Source organism: Oryctolagus cuniculus, chromosome 13, assembly GCF_051225735.1.
Source record: "Oryctolagus cuniculus isolate XC-2025 breed Fujian yellow rabbit chromosome 13, ASM5122573v1, whole genome shotgun sequence".
NCBI classification, from domain to species: domain Eukaryota; kingdom Metazoa; phylum Chordata; class Mammalia; order Lagomorpha; family Leporidae; genus Oryctolagus; species Oryctolagus cuniculus.
The window spans coordinates 29,859,844-29,882,095 of record NC_142879.1 but is presented as its reverse complement, the minus strand read 5'-3'; the positions used below and the strand labels follow the sequence as shown (position 1 = coordinate 29,882,095).

The 22,252-nt window shown below is 41.6% G+C and overlaps 1 protein-coding gene across 1 annotated transcript in view; it reads left to right on the top strand.

Moving 5' to 3' along the window:
• USH2A (usherin) overlaps nt 1-22,252 on the top strand; it is an 870,853-nt gene that overhangs the window by 837,075 nt on the left and 11,526 nt on the right. The window contains exons 66-70 of the mRNA XM_089312189.1: nt 5,852-6,058; nt 8,626-8,864; nt 9,481-9,689; nt 18,522-18,698; nt 20,052-20,135. Of these exons, the coding sequence (XP_089168315.1) occupies nt 5,852-6,058; nt 8,626-8,864; nt 9,481-9,689; nt 18,522-18,698; nt 20,052-20,135 (916 nt within the window). The remainder of the gene's footprint in view (nt 1-5,851; nt 6,059-8,625; nt 8,865-9,480; nt 9,690-18,521; nt 18,699-20,051; nt 20,136-22,252) is intronic.

The window sequence follows — 22,252 nt, the reverse complement described above, 5'->3', positions numbered from 1 at the left end:
CTAGAATTTTGTAGTTAAACATTTTATTTTACATTTTCTCAAAGTAGTTCCTCTATGTTTTCTGTGATATCTTACTCTGTAACTCTTTCATGGTCACTGGCAAAACCTTAGGGAAGAAAACACCCTAGCGTCATTAGTGTTAAATTGTTCTCATTTTTTTTTTTTTTTTTTTTGACAGGCAGAGTGGACAGTGAGAGAGAGAGACAGAGAGAAAGGTCTTCCTTTGCCGTTGGTTCACCCTCCAATGGCCGCCGCGGCCAGCGCGCTGCGGCCGGCGCAGCGCGCTGATCCAATGGCAGGAGCCAGGAGCCAGGAGCCAGGTGCTTCTCCTGGTCTCCCATGGGGTGCAGGGCCCAAGCACCTGGGCCATCCTCCACTGCACTCCCTGGCCACAGCAGAGGGCTGGCCTGGAAGAGGGGCAACCAGGACAGAATCCGGCGCCCCGACCGGGACTAGAACCCGGTGTGCCGGCGCCGCTAGGCGGAGGATTAGCCTAGTGAGCCACGGCGCCGGCCTGTTCTCATTGTTTTAAAAAAGATTTCTTACAGTTGGAGTTTGTGAACTCAAGAGGCTTCCATAGCCTTGGCAGCTCATGACAAGAGCCTCGGGTGATTACTGATGTCATAAATAAGAGTGTCAATTTGTTAAATTAACAACAGCAGTTACTGTGCACTTACTCCCCATGTAGGATCTCTGTCCTTAATGAGTTGTACTATGAGAATCAATGGGAAAACTAGTATTCAAACAGTGCTTTATACTCTGTGTGTCTGGGTGGGTGCAAACTGTTGAAATCTTTACTTAGTATATACTAGGTTGATCTTCTTTATATAAAGATAATTAAAAATAAATCTTAATGAAGAATGGGATGGGAGAGGGAGAAGGAGATTGGATGGTTTACGGGTAGGAGGATGTTACAGGAGGAAGAAACGCTATAATCCACAAGTTGTACTTTTGAAATTTATATTTATTAAATAAAAGTTTTCTAAAAAAAAGAACAAGTAAATGGTAAAAAAAGAGTTATTTATTTAGTTGAAAAGCAGAGTTACAGAGAGAGATGAGGAAAGACACACACATACAGAAACACAGAGAGAAAGAGAGACCTTCCATTCACTGGTTCACTCCCCAAATGACTGCAACGGCCAGGGCTAGCCCAGGCCAAAGTCAGAAGCTGGGCATTCCAACTGGATTTTGTTTTCATTTTTAACTGCTCTTCTGACTTTTTTTTTAAAGATTATTTATTTATTTGAAAATCAGAGTTACAGACAGTGAGGGAAAGACCGAGAGAGCGATATATTTTTCATCCACTTGTTCACTTCCCAAGTGGCTGCAATGAAGCTAGAGCTTCATCTGGGTCTCCCACATGGATGCAGGGACCCCAGTACCTGGGCCGTCTTCCACTGCTCTCCCAGATGCACTAACAGGGAGCTGGATCAGAGGTGAAGCAGCTGGGAGGCAAACTGGTACACATGTGTAATGCCAACATCACAAGGCAGCTTTCCCCACTATGCCACAATGCCAGCCCCAGAAATTCCTGACTCTTATGGTCATAGTCATGTGTGCAAGTGTTTACCAGACCAGGCAATAAGCATTTCTCTGGAAACCTTAGTCATCTTTAATTTTTTATATAAAAGAATTAATATGCTCACTCTGGATGCTGTAGACATATATTCTGAATAAATCAAAGATGAAAAATATCCTATCTTTCCTTCTCCCAGCCTTTAGATTTATGAGTCATACTTTTTTTCTCTTCTCCCCAAAAACTCTTCCTTTCTGTGAGCAGCCCAGGCACTATATTGATGCTCTCAATGATCATGTTAGAGAATCTTGAGGTATAAACCAGATGGATTGGCTCATCAGTTTGATAAAAAGTAGGTAGGTAGGTAATACATGATAAATAAATAATAGATAATTGACTGAGATAGTACAAATATATAGATGATAGATACATAAATAGAGATGAGAGATACAAATAGACGATAGAGATAGATAGATGATAAATAGATAGATGCTATAGATAAGTGATAGAAACATAGACAGATAACCTAGATGATACATGTAGGGACAGAAAGATGTAGTATAGTGTTTTCATCACCCAGCATGAGGGTCATAGCCATTACTCCTACCATAGAAGAGAGGTTAACAATAGATAAGCATAACAAAGTTATTTAACAGGTTTTGTGTGACTGGGAGCTTTCAGAAATGAAGATTCAAAGGCCTAGGAAAAGCTAGTTCTGTGTACAGATTCAATGAGAAATGGATAATATGTAGAAATGTGACTAGAACAAAGTATATCTTCTAATCCTAATAGACTGACAAGACAAACCCAGCAAGTTCTGTCCAGATTCTTCTTGGCCTTTCTGTGCAGTATTCCTTTCTCTCAGGTTTGGGGCAGGACCACTCTGGAAGGAAGGTTTCAAAGGAAATGGGAAAAAGCCAGAGAGCAGTCTTTCCCAGTGTTATGTCTGGCTTTAAGGGAAACGGGGGTTACAGTTCTTATCAGCTGCCTTGGGTGAGAGGAGTTGTGATTTCTATGATTCGTTTCAGGTGAGTTAGAAGGAGGAGCCACAGGAGAGCAGGAAAAGGTCAGAGAAGCCTCACTCCTGAGCCCTTCCAAAGTCCTTTACTCAGAGTCGTCACAAACCAATGCATTATACTTTGGGGTATCCTATTCTGAGCCCCAGCAGGTAGACAGAAGTAAGTAGAGATGCATAACGTAAGCAGCTCTTTGCTTATAAGATATTTCATTTCTTGATTCTTGTATTGGCTCATTAAAACTGAAAGGACATACTGCCCCAAACTTCCCATGCAAAATCCCTGCTTCCTATTTCTCCTCCCTATAAAGATGGATTTAAGTCTTGGAGCATTGTTTCTCAGTAGAAACCATAAGCATAAGCTGTTAGTGGTTTTGTTCTGAACCTTTCTCTCTTTCTTAGCTGGGCATAGACAAAAATCCACAGTGGTTTTTGGGTAAAAGATTTTATTATGGCAATGAAGAGAGAAAGAAAGACAAGAAGAAAAGATTGTCCTGCAGTTTCTGTTTTCCTTTACTCTGGGTGGTTTGATAATACAGAGACTTTGCCTGTGGTACAAGCTGTGTGAGATCCATAATGTTTCATTATCTTCGTCAGCTTTCTCTTCATTGTGACTGCTTTCATTTTCACAGGAGTTCATGTAAATAGGCTGATCCTACTTTGCATAAGCATGTTGATTTATATGGATGCCATTTTGATCTCAAATTGGTTGAATACTAAAAAGAAAATCTAGGAGAAAGAGTAATTTAATATGAAAGTCTCCTGTCAAAGACAAAAGACACTAGGTCTTCCATATATTCGCAATGATTGAAGGAGAATGTTATATTGTCAAGTTTTTACCAGACTATTTTTGAAGAAATGCAACAAAACACTATATACATAATACTGAAGCCCAACTCTTTCTAAATATCATAGAGCACAACATATTTGGGAACTAGACCCCACCTAACAAAAGCCCTTACGATAGAGGAAGTCATAAAATTTAGTACCATTTCCAGCACCAGCATTAGAAAGCCTTAACAGTCTTTATGATTCTACATCTCACCGAAAATGAAAGAAAGTTAATGTTCATAAGCCTAGACCAGAACAGTCCTGGATACCGTCTATGAAGTACTCTTATTTCATTTCGTTTCTTCCAGTACCCCATGCCTGTGCTCCTGCTATCTCCTATTGGTGCCCAGTAACTAATTGGCAGCATGCTGGATTTTTCTTTTATTGTACCTGTGGCACTTTTCTCCTCATTTTGCTTCCATCCATTGTGTGCTCAATTAAAATTCTACATGCGCTTAAATCACTTACCAAAGACCTGCTTTTGGCAAAGAATTTGATATCAACATTTACACTTTATATCCCATTGCCCAAAATAGTGTCTTTTTAAACCTCGCCACTCATCGTGTAATAAAATATGTCCCCATCTCACCCCATGGAAAGATATTTGGGGTTGCCCTAGAGCAGAGTGAGGAGCCCAGGACCCCTCCTCATCACCAATAGCCTCCTATATCTACTCTCCTTATTGGAAGACTGACCATGGCCATGTCAGAAGGAACTGCCGTAGCAGTTAAGTTGGATTCTTGCCTAGACTCTAGGCCGCCGTTTCCACTGCTAGCACAGTTGCTTGCTCTTTCCTTCCTGTGCTGTCGAAATGGACCCCACTCAGCCAAGACAGTGTCTATCCATCCGTGCAAGCTAATCCGGAATCACAGGTATTCACCTATGGACAAGTGATTCAATTTTCCTGATCCTGCATATCTTAGGTGTGCATATGGATGACACACAGAGTCAAAAGCGTATTTCACTGGACAAAGTGCTGGAGAGCAGAATGCTAGTTTCGGTTCTTCTAACTGCGGTCACCTTCAACAAGATAGTCAAAGTTTTTGAGCCTCAATTTTCTCACCTGTAAAAGTGGGCAGATAGTCCAGGCTGCACTCACTTTACCAGATTGCCCTTTTGAGGTCTAACTAAGCCATTTAAAAGTGCTCTGTATAAAGTGTAGAGCTTCAGCAGATGTAGTGATTATTGTACAAATATTGAAAGGATAAATCTGAACTCTCCAAAGAGCAGGTGTGGCTATATAAATAGGTTATTTGTCTCTTTTAAAAATCAGACCCTTGGTGATCTTGTCAGCTAGAGGCTGGAAATGTACATTTGACAGAAACCTATAAACAATTCAATGTGAGAAATTTTACCAAGGAATCAGGCAAAAAAAAAAAAAAAAAAAGGATGGAATAGAAGCACTGATAGGAGTTGACTAACTGTTAAAAATTTTTCCAACGCTTTCTCACTTGAAGATATTACTGATGTAAAACAGGGAAAGAACAAAACTAAACTGTCCCACTGTAAAGTATTCTGTGATGGTTTTCTTCTAAATAGCTCATAATGCGATATGTGCTTTTTTAATACTTCATGCCTAGAATGTGTGTGCTATAAAATCAAACCAGTTTTCCAGACATCTTTAAAAGCTCAGAGCAAAATTTTTAAATATATACATGCATATAATATATGTTACATCATACACATATTATATACACACACACAAATATATATATATATATACACACATATATATAGTATAGAAGACACTCAATGAGAAAAAAGTGTTGTGAAGTTAGACTTGCACATGAAAGCTTACTAAGGGATTCCCCTACTCCTAAACACACAGACAGTCTTCTTGTATTGCCATTTAGATCTATCATTCTGATTGATCACTGTGTAGTTGGCCATTATTGGGCCTAATTTAACCCTATACACTCAGACATCCATCTACTCTGTCTATTGTTCCTGACATTCTACAAATTACTTACTCATGCAAATGATGACCTAAGGCAACCTTTTAGGATATTCGTGTTTAATTATACAAATAGTTCTTGATAAATAAGATTATGCATCCTTCCATATGTTTATTCCCTCCTTGATGAAAGGAAATTTAATTTTCATGCAGATTTAGTAGGGACAATGTTTGAGAATTGCTGAGTTTTGTGTAGTCTGCACATCCAACCAGTTTGCAGAAGCTGACAAAATCACTCCACTTCCCACACAAGGATGAGTAGTTTTTCACTAGGCTTAATTCAACATGCTGCATTCAGAAGTCCTAAATAGCCCTTTTTTATGTGCACATAGCCAAAGACAAAAGACAAACAAACAACAAAACAAAACAAAACAAAACAAAACAAAAAAAGAAGAACCCACTGCCTTTTGTGAGTACCAAGTTGCTAGATCAATGATTCTCTCTTTCTGTTGTGTTTGGCTGCTATGGGTTGTCAGCGTCTTTGCAGCCTGAAACTATCTTGCTTTTGACTGGTCTTGTTGATTTTCCTTTGGAGGTCTGGGCAGTGAACTCAGCAGGAAAAGCTCCCAGTAACTGGACATGGTGTAGAACAGGGCCTGCCCCGCCAGAAGGTCTCAGAGCCCCCGAGGTCCACACAGTATCGTCTACGCACGCAGTGATCAACATCAGTGCTCCCAAGAAGCCCAATGGGGTGATCAGCCTCTACAGGCTCTTCAGCAACACCAGTGGGACCCAGACTGTGGTGAGTAGCAGAGGATTCTGGGGTAAAAAATTTAGTGTTGGTTTATCTTCTATGATCAGTAGCATGGTAAGCTGCTTTTTCTTCTTTTATTTATTTATTTTTTTATTTATTTACTTGAGAGGTAGAGTTACAGAGATAGAGAGAGGGAGACAGAGAGAAAGGTCTTCTATCCACTGGTTCACACACGAGATGGCCACAACGGCCAGAACTGGGCCAACTGTAGCCAGGAGCCAGGACCCTCTTCAAGTCTCCCACATGGATGCAGGGGCCCAAGCCCCTGGGACATCTTCTACTACTTTCCCAGGCTATACCAGGGAGCTGGATCAGAAGATGAGCAGCCTGGACACAAACCAGCATTCATATGGGATGCCGGTGCTGAAGGCAGAGACCGGGCTGAGCTCCTGCACTGCAGCCCAAGCCCTGCATTTTCTTCTTCTTGATCCTTATCTCTTCTGTTCTCAATCACCCGCCCACACTGACCTTGGTAGCACATAGATCCTTGGGAAAAAGGTGAGTTGTTAGGGAACACAGAAACTGCAAGCTCTCAGTGAGTGAAATGCAGATGGTGTATTAAAAATGCCACAAACGTAAGAAACCCAAGACTGTAGGGTTAAGCAAATCAAATGAATTTGATTTGAATTAGGTAATGTAGGCCAAGCACTTAACAGAGTGGTGGCACATAATATAGGACCCACAGATGATCATTTTTGGTGTCTGTAAATGTTAACATGAAAAAGACTAAATAGAAGACTATTCTTGGAATCCTCATTTTGACATGTAAAAATCTCTGACAACACATTAAAAGCTCAGTCTCTCTTCTCATGAATTCTAGAAGGTTCTAGTCCTTTGGAAGAAATAGCAGAATGGCCCAGTAAGCACAGCTCTGGCTCCATTGTCTGTTTATTAACATGGTTGGGGCATCGTGGGGAACCAGGAGAGATGGTTCAAGGCAAATCATCTTTCACACTATATTTTAGCCAAGGCACTTGCGGTAAGAAATATTAATAATCCACTTGACCAATTCTGTGTTGTTTAAACGCAGAGATGAAGAGACAGTGGACTGAAGTTTCTTGTCCATGGTACATCCTATGCTACCCTCACATTTGTTATGAATAAGTGGAGATAATAATACTCTGTGCACACAAACTCCATCAGAGGTTGTGCAGATCTCAGCATTACATTATAAATTATTTAGACCAATTTAGGGAGCAATTTGGACAAGTATGGAGAAGTCTTCTGAGGCCAGAGTGCCAGGCATTAAAATACAATTTCAAAAGATGACTCACCTATAACAAAAGTTGTATTAAATGTTGATATTAGCATATTTCCTAGAGGCCTTTGTATTCAATAAATATAGATGATGTAAATATAATCAACCCTTGATTAGCCATTCTCATGAAATGATAATATTAATAAACCAAAATAATTTATATTTGGACTGCATTGTATGCATTTTCTAAAATAACCAATAGCTCTTCCTAATTATGTGTTATTTATGTCAATGTGTGAAGATTAATTCCAAGTTTCTGAACAGTTCTTTTCCAAAGATTATGTAATAAAACCACAATGAAGTCACAGCTTTGCTCCAAAGAAGCTCAAAGTATAAAAGTATATACTACTACAAAGATTATTGAGAGACTATGATATTTTGTAAAAATCAGCACCATTAGAGGAATTAATGAGTTTTCATGCTCTAAAATAGCTATACCTAACTCTACACTGATCAGAAGGGACTTTTTAAAAATGTTTATACATGTATTTATTTTCTTATACTTAAAAAGCAGAGCAACAGAGAGAAAGAGGGAGGGAGGGAGGGAAGGAGGGTAGGAAAGAAGGGGAGGTGGGGCGATTCCATACTTTTCACTTCCCAAATGCCCACAACAGCCAGGGGTCAGGCTTAGTCCAGGAGCCCAGAATACTATTGGGGTCTCACATGTGGGTGGCAGGGTCTGAAGAACTTGAACCATCATCTGCTACCTCCCAAGATTCCTTAGTAGGAATCTGGAAAGGAAGCAGAGTGGTCAGAGCTAGAACCTGAACTCTGATAAGGGATGTGGAAATCCCAAGAAGTGGTTAACTTGCTGCACCACAATGAGATGGGATTTTTTTTTTTTTCACAGAAATGACATGCAGGTAACCGTAGCAGAATCTATGTTTACCTTAGTAAATGGTGAATAGACATATAATTCAAATGTGCATTTTGTTTTGTGAAAAGACAATGTTCTGAGAGTCATAGAAATTGATCAATATTTTCTGTGCCATTTCTAATATGTGTCTGAGGTCATGGGGTGATACTGTGCTTTGTGATTTCTATTCTGTAGCCTCTAACTTTTTAAACTGCTCTAAATTTAAACATTTTCTTCCCCTGTGCAAATCACACCTCCCCAGCTGGAGTGGAAATTCCTTAAGAGTAAATACTACGCTAAATACCCTGGTGCATCTCCCAGAGCACCTGGCACGGAACTCTGTTCATAGAGAGGAGGTGGAGGTGGGAGTCTTAATAAATATGTCTCCGTTGTCCTTGCCTTGGGACACTGCCTCATCTAGTCCTCTTTTTCCTCCTGCAGCTGTCTGAAGGCCTGGCCACCCAGCAGACTCTCCATGGCCTGAAGCCCTTCACAACTTACTCCATTGGGCTGGAGGCCTGCACCTGCTTCAACTGCTGCAGCACAGGGCCCACGGCTGAGCTGAGAACTCATCCTGCCCCACCCTCAGGATTGTCCTCTCCCCAGATCCAGACGCTGGCCTCAAGGATGGCCTCTTTCCAGTGGAGCCCCCCGCTGTCCCCCAATGGTGTCACTCAAAGGTAATGAATAAGGCAAAGCAAGGCATGACATAGGTAGAGTCACCCAGCACACCCCCAAGAAGGACTTGCTGATTGAACAAACATTTAAATCAAAATAAATTGATTTGAGTGGTACTACTACCTGCAAAGGGCTCAAGTCATAAAATTCACTAATGATAGTTTAGGATCGTATTTAAATAAGACAATGCAGTATGTGTGTGCATTCACTGGATGAATGTGCTCCACCTCCTGGCTCTTAGCTGAAACAGTTAGAAGCCTCCGTGGTTAAATCAGAGCTTCCTGGATCTAATTCTGAATGTGGAGATGAACCACTGTTAGAATAAAGAAGCTACTTCACGTCTTACCTGTGCCGACAAGCAGAGTTGCTAGTGGCTGGTGGAGAGTGATGCCCATACAGATGTTGGCTTCTTTTAGCATTTCTCTGGTTGCATCTCTTGCTCCTTCTCAACAGCACTGAAGAAACTGTTTCTGTAAGCAGGTTCCCCTAAATGGAAATTCTGAAGACCTTGTTGTTCCCTGAAAACAACATCTCTCCTCACAGAATGAAACCAGTTGTAAAAAGAGGGGTTAGACTAATTCTGTTGCCCGTCTTCTTGAATGTCCATTCTCATTCTAGCTATGAGCTCCAACTCTATGCGGCATGCCCTTCTGATTCAGCCCTGCCCTGTACTCCCAGTCAAGCAGAGACAAAGTATGCTGGGCCAGACCAGCAGGCCAGCCTTGGGGGTCTCCAGCCCTATACCACCTACAAGCTGAGAGTGGTGGCACACAACGAGGTGGGCAGCACAGCTTCTGAATGGATCAGCTTCGTCACGCACAAAGAATGTAAGTAGAAAGGGCTTCTGCCAGAAGCCAGAGAGCAGCCTGAAGAGGCTTGCCATGAAAGCCAGGGGAAGTCACTTTTTTGAAAGGCTGGAGTGACTATTCTGTTACATTGATTGGCCACTAAGACATCATCTATAAAGAGGACTGTTGGACAAAAATGTCTATGGAATCTAATAACATGGAGATCAAGGGCAGATAGGGCAAAAACCAAGCTAGAGGAAGTTAATGAATAGGAAAAAAGAAAATGGAACATTTTTAAAGTTTTAATCAGTGAATTAATTTTATTTGAAATATGGAGACAGACTGACAGGGATCTTTGATTCGGTGGTTCATTCCCCAAATGTCTAGAAGAGTCAATGTTGAACCAAGCTGAAACCAGGATCTGAAACGTGTTCTGGACCTCCCACATGGACAGCAGGGACACAAGTAATTGAACCACGACCTGCTGCCTCTCAGAGTGTGCACCACCAGGAAGCTGGAATCAGAGATAGAGCCGGGGCTTGAAGCCAGGCATCACAATATATAATGCCAATGTCACAAGCACCATCTTAACCACTATGGCAAATGTCACTCTCATAGACAGTTTTTTTTTCTTCAGACTTACTTACTTATTTGAAATGCAGATGTACAGAGAAAGAGAGGGAGAGAGATCTTCCATCTGCTCCTTTGCTCCCCAAATGCTACCACCGCCAGGGTTAGGCCAGACTGAATCCAAGAGCCAGGAACTAATTGTGGGTGGCAGGTGCCCAGGCACTTGGGCCATCTTCTGTTTTCCCAGGTGCATTATCACAGAGCTGGATGAGAAGTGGAGCAGCCAGGACTTGAACCAGTGCCCTTTATGGAATGCCAGCATTATAGGAGGAGGCTTAACCAAAGTGCCACAATTCTGGCCTCTCATAGAGCACTTTTTAAAATAAGATTTGTCACTCCATTTTCTTTTCAAATTACATTATACAACTTCTGGCATTTTCCAAAAGCATTGAGCCATGGCCCATCAGGAAAAGTGAAAGGGCAATTGAGTGCAGAAAGGGCCAATCTGCTAATTATCTAGGGGCCTCTTCACATTTTTACAAATTAACTTCTTTTAAAATTTTATAAGATATTTATCTATTGTTTATGAATGACAAATATAGAAAGTATTAAGAATAAAGTAAGTACTTATCAGCATTAGCTATATTGTTTGTGGAGGCTACTGGAAAATAGAAACATGACGTTGTTTGTTCAAAAACCATTAAGAACCCTGAAACAGCAACAGCAGAACATCAGAATAAACCTAGGTCTCTTCTGTGTGTGGGGCTGTGCAACTAGACAAGTTGAGCTGAGAAGCCAGTTCTGCCAATAATCTCACCACTCAGAGGCAACGACCCTTGATATTTTGACATAATCAATTCCTTCAATGTCTTCTTTTAGGCATATTTTATTATGTGGCTGAGATCACACTACAATTGAATTTTTTGTGTGTTTTTTTTAAAGAGTTACAGGGAGAGAGTGGGGAGAGAGAAAAGGAGAGGGAGAAAAAGAGAGAGAGAGAGAGGGCAGACAGGGAGATGTTCCATCTGCTGGTTTGCTCCCCAGATGACCCCAACAGCCAGCACTGGGCCAGTCCAAAGCCAGGATTCAAAAGCTTCATCCAGGTCACCCATGTGGATGGCAGGGGCCCAAACACTTGGGTCATCCTCTGCTTTCCCAGGCCATTAGCAGGGAGCTAGATTGGAAGTGGAGCAGAATGGCGGCATCACAGGTGGCGCCTTATCCGCTAAGCCACAACATTGGCCCCTATAATTAAAATTTTGTAGTCTAATTTTCATACTTGATATTATTTTATTTGCATTTCCCATGACATTAAAAAGCTCTTTACCCACCAGGTTTAATAGCTGTATAATATTTCATGCATGAATTATTTGGACATTTTGGTTAGTTTTAGTATTTCCCTTTTATAAATGTAATTAGAAAATAATCTTTGTGAACAAAGAAAAAAAATGGTTTTGGCACTTCCAAATTGATAGATGCAGTGGGGAGAATCTTGGTTTCTATGTCTATCTTATTATATTTAAATATTTGGAAACAAAATTTATCACTTCAAATATTTTAATATTTGAAATCTTTGGATACTTGACACAAATTTTCTTCCACCCTCCAAAATTATATCAGATTATAATCTCACTTAAAATATTATGTAGCACAGTGAATGTTATCAAACTTTTCAAATTACACATTATGCATTCACTAAAGTCCAATACCTCTTGCAGGTTGCTAAATATGTCTGAGCAATGACATGACAGGATGTTGTAACAGGTTTAGTTAAAGGGGACTTGGCTTACTCTTGACACTGTTGAAGCATTTAACAAGAGATCCTGACCTAAATCCTATGAGTAGTTATTATTATTACATAAATTTACAGAAGGAAAAAACAGAGGCAGGTGCATGAACTGTGTGTTACAATTCCAGAATACCTTTCACATAGACCAGGATCTGGACATAGACAATGAGTTGGCCCTGACCTGAGGCCCCATCTGAAATCACTTGGCCACTTTCCATGTCTAATAAGCAAAGTTGCACCTAACCCAAGATTACCAGGCTTGGCTGCACCCTCAGAACTACTATGTTTCTCGTGACAATTCTCTTCTGTCTCTCTGCAATTCAGACTTCAAACCTTCTCTATCAGTCCTAGGCATTGTGGCTCAGCAAATTAAGCCATTGCTTGGGAGGTTAGCATCCCAAATTGAGTCCCAGGTGCTCTGCTTCCAGTCCAGCTCCATGCTGATATGCCTGGGGAAAAACAACAGATGATAGCCAATGTACTTGGGCCTTTGCCACCCACATGGAAGACCAGGATGGAGTTCCTGGTTCCTGGCTTTGGCCTGGCCCAGCCCTGGTCATTGTGGATATTTATAGAGTGAAGCAGCATATGGAAGATTTCTCTCCCTGTCTCTCTGTCTCTCTCTCTCTCTCTCTCTCTCTCTCTCTCTGCCTTTCGAACAAATATGTCTAAAAATAAAGACAAACCACTCCACCCTCCTACCTCTCACCCTGTCTCCCCGCATGCCCTCAATCAAGCCTACCCACCTCAGCATTTATTCTTCACAAATTCCTTACTTTGTAATTCATCAGAAAAAAGAAGAGTCAGAAATCAGTAATTTTCTTCCCTTCCCACCCAGACAAACAAACCTATACCTGCCACAAGAAAGGGTAATCCTGGTACTTTCTGTGTAAAATACGAAATACACCTGCTTTCTGGACTGTAGATACCACACCCTTCAGTACAGTCACCTTTGGCTCTCCTTACCTTCAGCGTGTCCTACTTAGATTCAAAGTTGGTTCTGTTTGACCTTAAAGCGAACATGCACAGTTATTGCCTGTTGTGTTCTCTCCTCCTTCACAGCAAAACTTGCCTAGAGAGTAGTCTATGTGTGCCTTGCCCATTTTCTGTCTTCCCATGTGCACCCTAACTTCCTCACCACTGGATGAAAATCTCTTCCTATTTGTGCCCTTGACCTCCCTATTGACAAATCGGGTAGGCATTTTTCTCCAGTACTCACCGTCATTGACGTCTCAGGATCATTCAATGCAGTTGAACCTTCAATCCTTTTTTGTAAAGTGATTTTCTCGAGATGGACATTTGGCCTAGTGGTTATGACAAGGATTGGGATACCTCTGTCCCAAACTGGGGTGCCTATGCTTGATCCCCAGCTCCCACTCCTGATTCCAGCTTCCCTGCCGATGCAGAGCATGGGGGACAGCAGAGATGGTGCAAGCAACTGAGCTCCTGATACCCACTTGAGAAAGCTGGTTCCTGACTTCAGGGCCAGCAATTGAGGGCATTTGGAGAGTGAATTATAGATGACAGCTGCCGCTTCCTGTCTCTACCGGGTCTCTTTCTGTGCCTCTCAAATAAATAATATTTTGAAAAGTGATGTTAGCCTCATTTCTATGACAAACTCCTAATTTCCTTCCTCTTTGAATATTCATTTTAAAGCAGCTTGCTGTTTGATCCCAAGTTCTTCAACCTACAATCCTAGCTTCCTGTGCCAGTCTTTCCTCTCCACTTCCCTTCTTTGCATTCTTCTCTCCACCCTCTTCAAGTCGGTTCATTTATCCCAACGCTTCAGTTCCCAAGGCTGAGCCCCAAAGGGTCATCTCCCACCCACGTTCTGTGCTCTGAAATGCAGACCCCTGCCCCCAGCCTCCTATTGTACACCTTCCTCTGGTCTTACAGCCAGCTAAAGGTGACAGGCTCCTAACGGAGCTTCCGTCTTTCCCCTCAACCATCATTCCCCTGTAGTCTTGGCTTCTCACTTTCTCTTGGCTGGGTCCACTCCAGGCACAGCATATGAGGCTCCCCAAATGTTTAATGAATGAGTGAGTACATATGAACCCTCTCCTGTTTGTGGATGGCACTATTCAAGCAGTACTCTCTGTCTCCCATACTATAATCAAAGCAAATTGCAATGGTTCATAATGTCTACTGGTTAATTTTTTAATTCCCTTCACAATACATTCATAAGCTGCTTTTGTTAATTATTTCTGGGGTTTTTTTTGTGGGCATTTTCCAGAAGGCCAGAGAACAGGTATATGAGGTTTATGGGTTATAACCAATTCTCTTTTTAGTCATAAAGCTCAGCTTCTGTCAGATAACTGTTTTTCCTATGCTGAAATAACAAATAATAAATAATTTATTATATAATAAATAATATAATTAATATATAATTTATTATATTATTTAAAATTTCTTATATAAATTTATTTAAGATTTATTTCTTCTCTGTTCTTTAAAAACTGAAGTCACTAACAGTTAGACAATCACTTAATGAGAAAAGGATCCCTTATTCTCACTATTGGATCCACAGATATGAAAAAAATACAAGCAATGGCCAATTATAAAAAGGCTTTTTAAAATACCTTGCATAGCACTTTAAGAAATTTTTCTATGAGTCTGCTGTGTATCCCGCTTCCCATGATGGATTGTTCTCTTCCTTTTTGATTCTATCAGTTAGTATTAGCAGACACTAGTCTTGTTTGTGTGATCCCTTTGACTCTTAGACCTATCAGTATGATCAATTGAGAACTGAAATTGATCAAATGGACTAGTGAGATGGCATTGGTACATGCAACCTTGATGGGATTGTATTGGAATCCCCTGGCACATTTCTAACTCCACCATTTGGGGCAAGTCCGACTGAGCATGTCCCAAATTGTACATCTCCTCCCTCTCTTATTCCCACTCTTATATTTAACAGGGATCACTTTTCAGTTAAAATTTAAACACCTAAGAATAATTGTGTGTTAATTACAGAGTTCAACCAATAGTACTAGAACAAAAAGAACGGGGCCATCAAAGAAGGAGGTACCTTTCTCTGAAGGGAGGAGAGAACTTCCATAGCCTTGGCAACTCATGACTGGAGCCTAGGGAGATTACTGACGCCATAAATAAGAGTGTCAAATTGTTACGTCAACAACAGGAGTCACTGTGTACTTACTTCTCATGTGGGATCTGTCCTTAATGTGTTGTCCAATGTGAAGTAATGCTATAACTAGTACTGAAACAGTATTTTACACTTTGTGTTTCTGTGTGGGTACAAACTGATGAAATATTTACTTAATATATACTAAATCAATCTTCTGTATATAAAGACAATTGAAAATGAATCCTGATGTGAATGGAATGGGAGAGGGAGCAGGAGAGGGGAGGGGTGCAAGTGGGAGGGAAATTATGGGGGGGAAAGCCATTGTAATCCATAACTGTACTTTGCAAATTTATATTTACTAAATAAATTTTAAAAATTATTTAAAAAATTAAAAAAGAAATTTTTCAAAAAATATTTGAGGGGAAAAGGACACTCCTATCTGCTGGTTCACTCCCAGATGCCCAGGGCTGGGCCAGACTGAAGCCAGGTGCTGGGAACCCAATCCTGGTCTCCCACATAGGTGGCAGGAATCCAGGTACTTATGCCATAACCTGCTGCCTCCCAGGGTCCATTATCAGGAATCTAGGTCAGAAGCTGAGATTGGAAGTTGATGTCAGGCACTCTGATACAGGATGGGAGCTGCTTCAGCTCAAGGCCAGACTCCCGTCACTAAGCTATTTATCACTCAGTATGTACCCTGGAAGAGAGAAGGTGGGAGCAGAGCAGACAAGCCAGAGATAATTTAGAAACCTCTGCAGTGTTCTGTGGAGGTGATCACATGACTACTCAGCAGCGGGTCTGGAAAAGCAGTAGCAACACCTCCTGGCCCCTCTGCCTGAATTACCCCTTCTTCAGTGGAAGAGCAGAAGTGACGTGTGTGGGCCACCACTGGCCTTCCTTGAGAAAATAACGTCCTGATCTAAAGTGCCTGCCAATACCCATGGTGTAAATAGCCCCTGCATTGCTGATTTCAGGTTAACAGCAAGGTGGCACTAAGCAAGGGGTGGGGAAGACCAGGGTAGTCACGTATCACATATCTCCAGCATCTAGATACAATAAGTGTAAATAAGCTTAAGGGCATGGATGATAGTAAAATGTAGTGAAATTACAAAAAAAGTTGTAAATTTTGAGTATTACCTTTTTTAAAAGGATTTATTTATTTATTTGAAAGGCAGAGTTACAGAGAAAGAGACAGAGAAAGATCTTCCATCCACTGGTTTACTCCCCAGAAGACTAGGAGGATCCTGGCAAAACCCAGAGCCAGGAACTCTAGCCAGGTCTCCCGTGTGGGTGGCACAAGCCCAAGCGTCGTCCCATCTTCTGCTGCTTTCCCAGCTGGGAGCTGAATCCGAAGTGGAGCTGCAGAGACTACAGCTGGTGCTCATATGGGATGCTGGCATCGCAGGTGGCAGTTTGACCTGCTATGCCACAAGATTGGCTGCTAAATTGTGCTCGTTTAGATGAATGTACACTGACTGTGACACAGCAACTCTGCCGTCAGCGATAAGCAGGCCTTGGTGCAGGCCTTTGGTCTCCTACCAGCCTCTGAAATGAGGCAAGACCTTTGTCCTCCCTGAACCCATCCTTACTGGATTGCTTTGAGGATTAAATGCGATCAGGTTTGCCAAGTGCCAGGGGCACAATAGCTCTTCCCATTTTCTCAGCACCCTGAAGCGAGGTCACATCACTCCCTTATTCTTGATTATTTTGATTGCTTACTTCTTCCTCAGGAAGTTCTCCAGATTCTCCAAGACTCCTATTTTTCTTGCTATTTACAAGCTTTCTCTTACTTGCACTCTTATGTTATATAGGAGGAGTGGAAACCTACTTTATATTCTATGGGAAATTAAAGGAAGATGTTAGAGGGAAGCCATAAACAAAAACAGAAATGAATTTCATTGTGATATTAGGCAGGATTAGTGTTAGGAAGCAGAGAGGGGACAGCACTGTGGTGCAGTGGCTTAAAGCCCTGGCCTGAAGCACCAGCATCCCATATGGGCAAAGGTTCTAGTCCCGGTTGTTTCACTTCCAATCCAGCTCTCTGCTATGGCCTGGGAAAGCAGTGGAAGATGGCCCAAGTCCTTAGGCCCTGGCACTCACATGGGAGACCGAAAGAAGCTCCTGGCTCCTGGCTTCAGATGGGCGAAGCTCCGGCCATTGTGGCCAATTGGGGAGTGAGCCAGCGGATAGAGGACCTTTTTCTGTATTTACCTCTCTCTGTAACTCTTTCAAATAAATAAAAAAATATTTTAAAAAAGAAAGCAGAGAAATTTAAATGCTTGCTAACTCCTGATTCTGTATTTACAGAAATTTATTTTTATGCTTCTATGAAAATGTCTTATTTCAAAAGATACAAATCAAATATGTTCTTATGGTTGAATCTTATGATTGGAAAAGCATAATTACTCTTTGTTACATGTCCCAACATAAGCAACAGATGAATTTATTATTTTTTAAAAGAAGAAAGTGATATTCAATTTATTCTTACCACTTACTCCTGTCTTAAAAGCCCACTGGGTGTTTAGATGGATCTTAATGCTTTTACAAATGTATTGATTATTTTGGAGAAAATGAGATCTCATGAAATAAATCTCTTCTGACTTGACAAGATGATGTGGGATCCCTTCACTTGTTTCTCCAGTAATTCCATTTAATGAGGAGTCTCAGCTAAGAATTTTGGTTTTCCTTTGTTTTATTAAGGAGTTGCAAATGAGAAGGGAACATATTGGTAAGAGACATGCAGAGTTGTTCTATATCTGATATAATATTTAGGGGACCTGAGCTTGATTATGTACTAACGTACTATGCTGTTGATTGATTAGTTGGGGCAATGAATTATTATACCCAAATTGCTGTTTGCAAGGCTTTTTAACTATCTTAGAAAACAAACAGTTCAAGAAAAAGCTTTAAAAATAAATGGGTGCCAAAAGGACATAATTCACCATCTAAGTAGTTTGGTTTGGGAAAAAAAAAAACAACAACATTAACTTCATCTAGTCTTTGGGGCTTGTAGCAATAAATATTGCTTCGATATGAAAAATAGCTATCTACTGTAGTTAATAGTGTTAAGGATAGTTTTCCTGTTAAAAAGAGGGAAAATGCAATAAAATATGAGCTCCAGGGTTATGTCAGTGAGCAGCTCTACTTTATGTTAATAGTTTTATTTATAAAACACCACTCTATTGATTTTTTTTTCTTTCGGAAAGCAGGTGCAAAATTGCTGAAAAAGCATTTCACAAAAATTCTCATTGCCAATCCTGGTTGTGTTGTAACACTTAGGGCAAAGTGAAGGTGTCCAACAGCATGGGGGTTTGGGGTTTTGCTTTAGTTTGGTTTGGTTTGGTTCATATGAATTTCCAGAAAAGCACATATGTGCACCCACTGAGCAGTTTTACCATAATGAAAACACACAACTTTCTCCCAACAGTGCCTCAGTACCGAGCCCCATTCTCGGTGGAGAGCAATCTGTCTATGGTGTGGGTGAACTGGAGCGGCACCTTCCTTCTGCATGGCCCGCTGAGGGAGTATGTGTTAACCGATGGAGGCCAGCGTGTGTACAGCGGCGTGGACACCACCCTGTACATACCAAGGACAGCGGACAAAAGTTAGTTTCTCATTCACATTTCTCGTGTGAAAGGGCCTCTGTGGCTTGTCAATAAATCTGAAAGTTGAGACAATAAATCTGAAAGTTGATCAGGAGGTGTGCATGGTGAAAATGTCTTGGTTTAAGTGGCCACTTCCCGTGGAAAAGTTACTACTCAGAGTAAACAAGGTCTTCCTTCCCATGAGCGGCTTGCTACCCTACAGTCTCAAAGTGGAGCCAGAGACAAGGGCCGCCTCCAGCTGACCAAGCTGTCCCCAGGAAGGGACAAGACCAAGATCCAAGGGCAGATGGTGGCTCTGAGAGAAGTGGCACCCACACAATCAATGAGTATCTTAAAATAACACTCTGGTAGGGACTTCCAGGATCTTGCTCAATCCCCAGCTCCAAACAGAGCCCCTCACCCAGTAAGACACAGACCTTATCCAACCATCAGAGGAAATAGGTGTCCCTCAATATCAGCTTCTGAAAGGAGAGCCTTCTCCCACCCACAAGACCAGACTTCTTCTCCCTGATTAATTACATGTTCCTTTCAATTGAAATGAGGAAAATTTTCACTCATGTTAAGTATTTTCTAGTAAGTAGTGTGGTCACAGGACCAATAGATACCCAGCCATTTTAAGCAATCTAGACTATACATTGAATTCATCAGCCATTTTAAGCAATCTGAAATTATATGCTGAATTAATTAGTGGGCATTTTTCAGTTTACTTGAAAATACTATTTATTTTGGCAAAGGGTAGAAGTAAATGCGCCAGCATTTCACCTGTGAGTATTTGGAACTTAACAATAAGTCTCAGCACAAATCGGCTGCCCATTTTCATGGTCACAGTCCTTGGTCACCTGGCAGCTTGTTGCAATGGGAAGATGGTCTGACAATTGGAAGATCCAGGCTCTACCTGGCCAGGCCTCCAACCATCTGTGTGGTTTTTCAAGAGCCACTTCCCTCCAGGTCCTGGCTATTGAAAAAGGAATTCAGACCATGTACCTTCCAACATCCCTTTGGAGCTCTCCTATGCAGTAAGAAACTGATCACTCGATGGAAGGTCCATGTGTCAGTCAGTTTTAAAGGACAAATTTAGACCATATGCAAAGTAAGACCTAATTTGTGTGTGAATTATTTCCTTTACTATATAAGTGCTCTCTTTATTATTACTACAGACATGTTATTAGTTATATTAGTTGTAGCTTTTTTCTGACAATTTTTAATGAGCAATGAGTTTTCGTATTTGGTAAAATCCTAACATCTTGATCTGGAATCCTATTTACAGAATTTTTAATGCTGTTTTGAAAGTAGGTCCCCTGTTTATAAGTACCGAATGCCCAAGTCCTTTACCAGTTGTTCCTGTTGTTCAGCTTTCTTTTTCCAGGTCACCTGCACTACAGATGAAGGAAGCGTTAAGACACCAATGATCCAATATGATACATCTACTGGATTTGGTAAGCTTCTAACTCATACTTGTATTACCTTTAGTGCAGCTCTAAACTCGTTCTTCTCAAGACCCATACATGGGTTTGTGTGTATGTGCTTGTGCCGATATAGTAGCATAGATTATGGAAGGAACTGTAGTAAGACTAACTGGAACTTGCATTACGTAAGGAGCTGGAATCCACTCTTAAGATGCCAACTCATCAGACAGTAGATAGAGGGAGGCCACAGGGAGCTGGCTAAACTCTTCTAACCAAATATCCTGTCAGGATGGCGCTGTATGACTTTGTGTACAGAAAAAGTTGATTTCTAGAGGAAGTTAAATGAAAAAGGGGTCAGCAGAAGGGAGAAGATGCTCTGCCGATTTGTGTCGATCATACTGTGATAACAGTCTGGACTCAGAGCCTACAGTGGTAAATGAGGGGCACTTCTAGTTTGTATCTGCCATAAAAGGTTATGCTTATTTGTTAATACTGAATAATTCAGCTGAAGAGATGAACTGTAATTTTTAGGAAGCATCTTTAAATTGAGTTCTATCCGCGATACTTTACTATTTCAGAAGCACATTAGGGAAATGCCAAATCTTTGCCACTAGAACAGATTTGGGACTGATACCTTATTTTTTAAAAAAGATTTATTTATTTATTTGAGAGGCAGAGGTAGAGAGGGAGGAAGGGAGTGAGTGAGGGAAGGAGGGAGAGAGAGAGAGGTCTTCCATCTCCTGTTCACTCCCCAAATGGCCGCAATGGCTCGAGTTGGTTGATCTGATGCCATGAGCCAGGAGCCTCCTCCAGGTCTCCCACGTGGGTGCAGAGCCCCATGGACTTGGGCCATCTTCTACTGATTTCGCAGGCCAGAGCAAACAGCTGGATTGGATGTAGAGCAGCCGGGACTCAAACCAGCACCCATATGAGATGCCGGCACTGCAGGCAGCAGCTTTACTTGCTACCTCATAGCACCAGCCCTCTGATACCCTATTTTAAATTCCAGAAAATAATGCTATATCCCATTTATATACAATGCTTTTGAAAAGGAAACATGTCCTAAAATTCTGAAACATACATACGGTTATCAAGAAAAGCTTCAATGTGTAAAAATAATAAACTACTACCCCATGTTTCCTGAGTTTACCTGTTTGAATGCCATATAAAAGTTCTTAGAACCAACAGAATTCCCCACACATCATGCATCCGATTTTATTTGACAGCAGCTGGGTGAGATAGGAAAGACTCCCTGGAGCTCTTTGGTGCTGCAGTGTTTATGCAAGTGGGTGAACGGAGCTCTGAGGGGCACAGAAACTCACCATGGAATGCTACACAGTGTGTTGCTAGGATGAGAACTTGACATGGTTGTTAATTTCCCTTTTTCTTTTTTAACCTTTAACATAATCCTTCATCAATTGTATTTATTTGTTTTGTTATTTATTTTCATTTTATTTGAAAGTCAAAGAGAAAGAGAGAGAATCTTCCATCTCTTGGTTCACTCCCTAAATGCCCACAGTAGTCTAGGGCTGGGCCAGACTGAAGTCAGGAGCCCAGAACACAATCTGGGTCTTCCATGTGGTGGCAGGGACCCAAGAACTTGAACCATCACCTGCTACCTCCCAAGGTGCCGACTCGCAGGAAGCTGGAATCAGAAGCGGAGCCAGGACTCCAACCCAAGCGCTGCAATCTGAGAGGAGAGCTTCATAAGCAGTATCTTAACCAGTGTGCCAAATGCCTGCCCCAGGCCTGCTTTTCCAATTGTCTCCTCACCCAGGACCTTGTAGCGATCTTCCTCCAATTTAGGGAAGGCTCAGAATCTCCTCAATGCGCTTGTTTGTCATACAGTTTCCTAGTCCCCAGGCAGAGGTTTCGGATCAGGGAGCCTGGCGGTCCTGACACAGGGGCCCAGAGCCACACACTGAACAATACCTCCTCCTACAGCCGTCAGCGAGGGGCCCACTCTGGCTCCAGCTGTGCACTGGGCTTTTCTCCAGCATGGAGGCTCAGCCACTGGAGTCCAACCCCTGACCATGAACCTCCCACTGGATGCGTGGTGGGGTCCCTGAAGGTGAACAGGGCTTCAAAAGGATGCAGAAACCCCACCCTGATTTCAAGCACTTCCTGAAAGAGGAGAAATCCCCGGT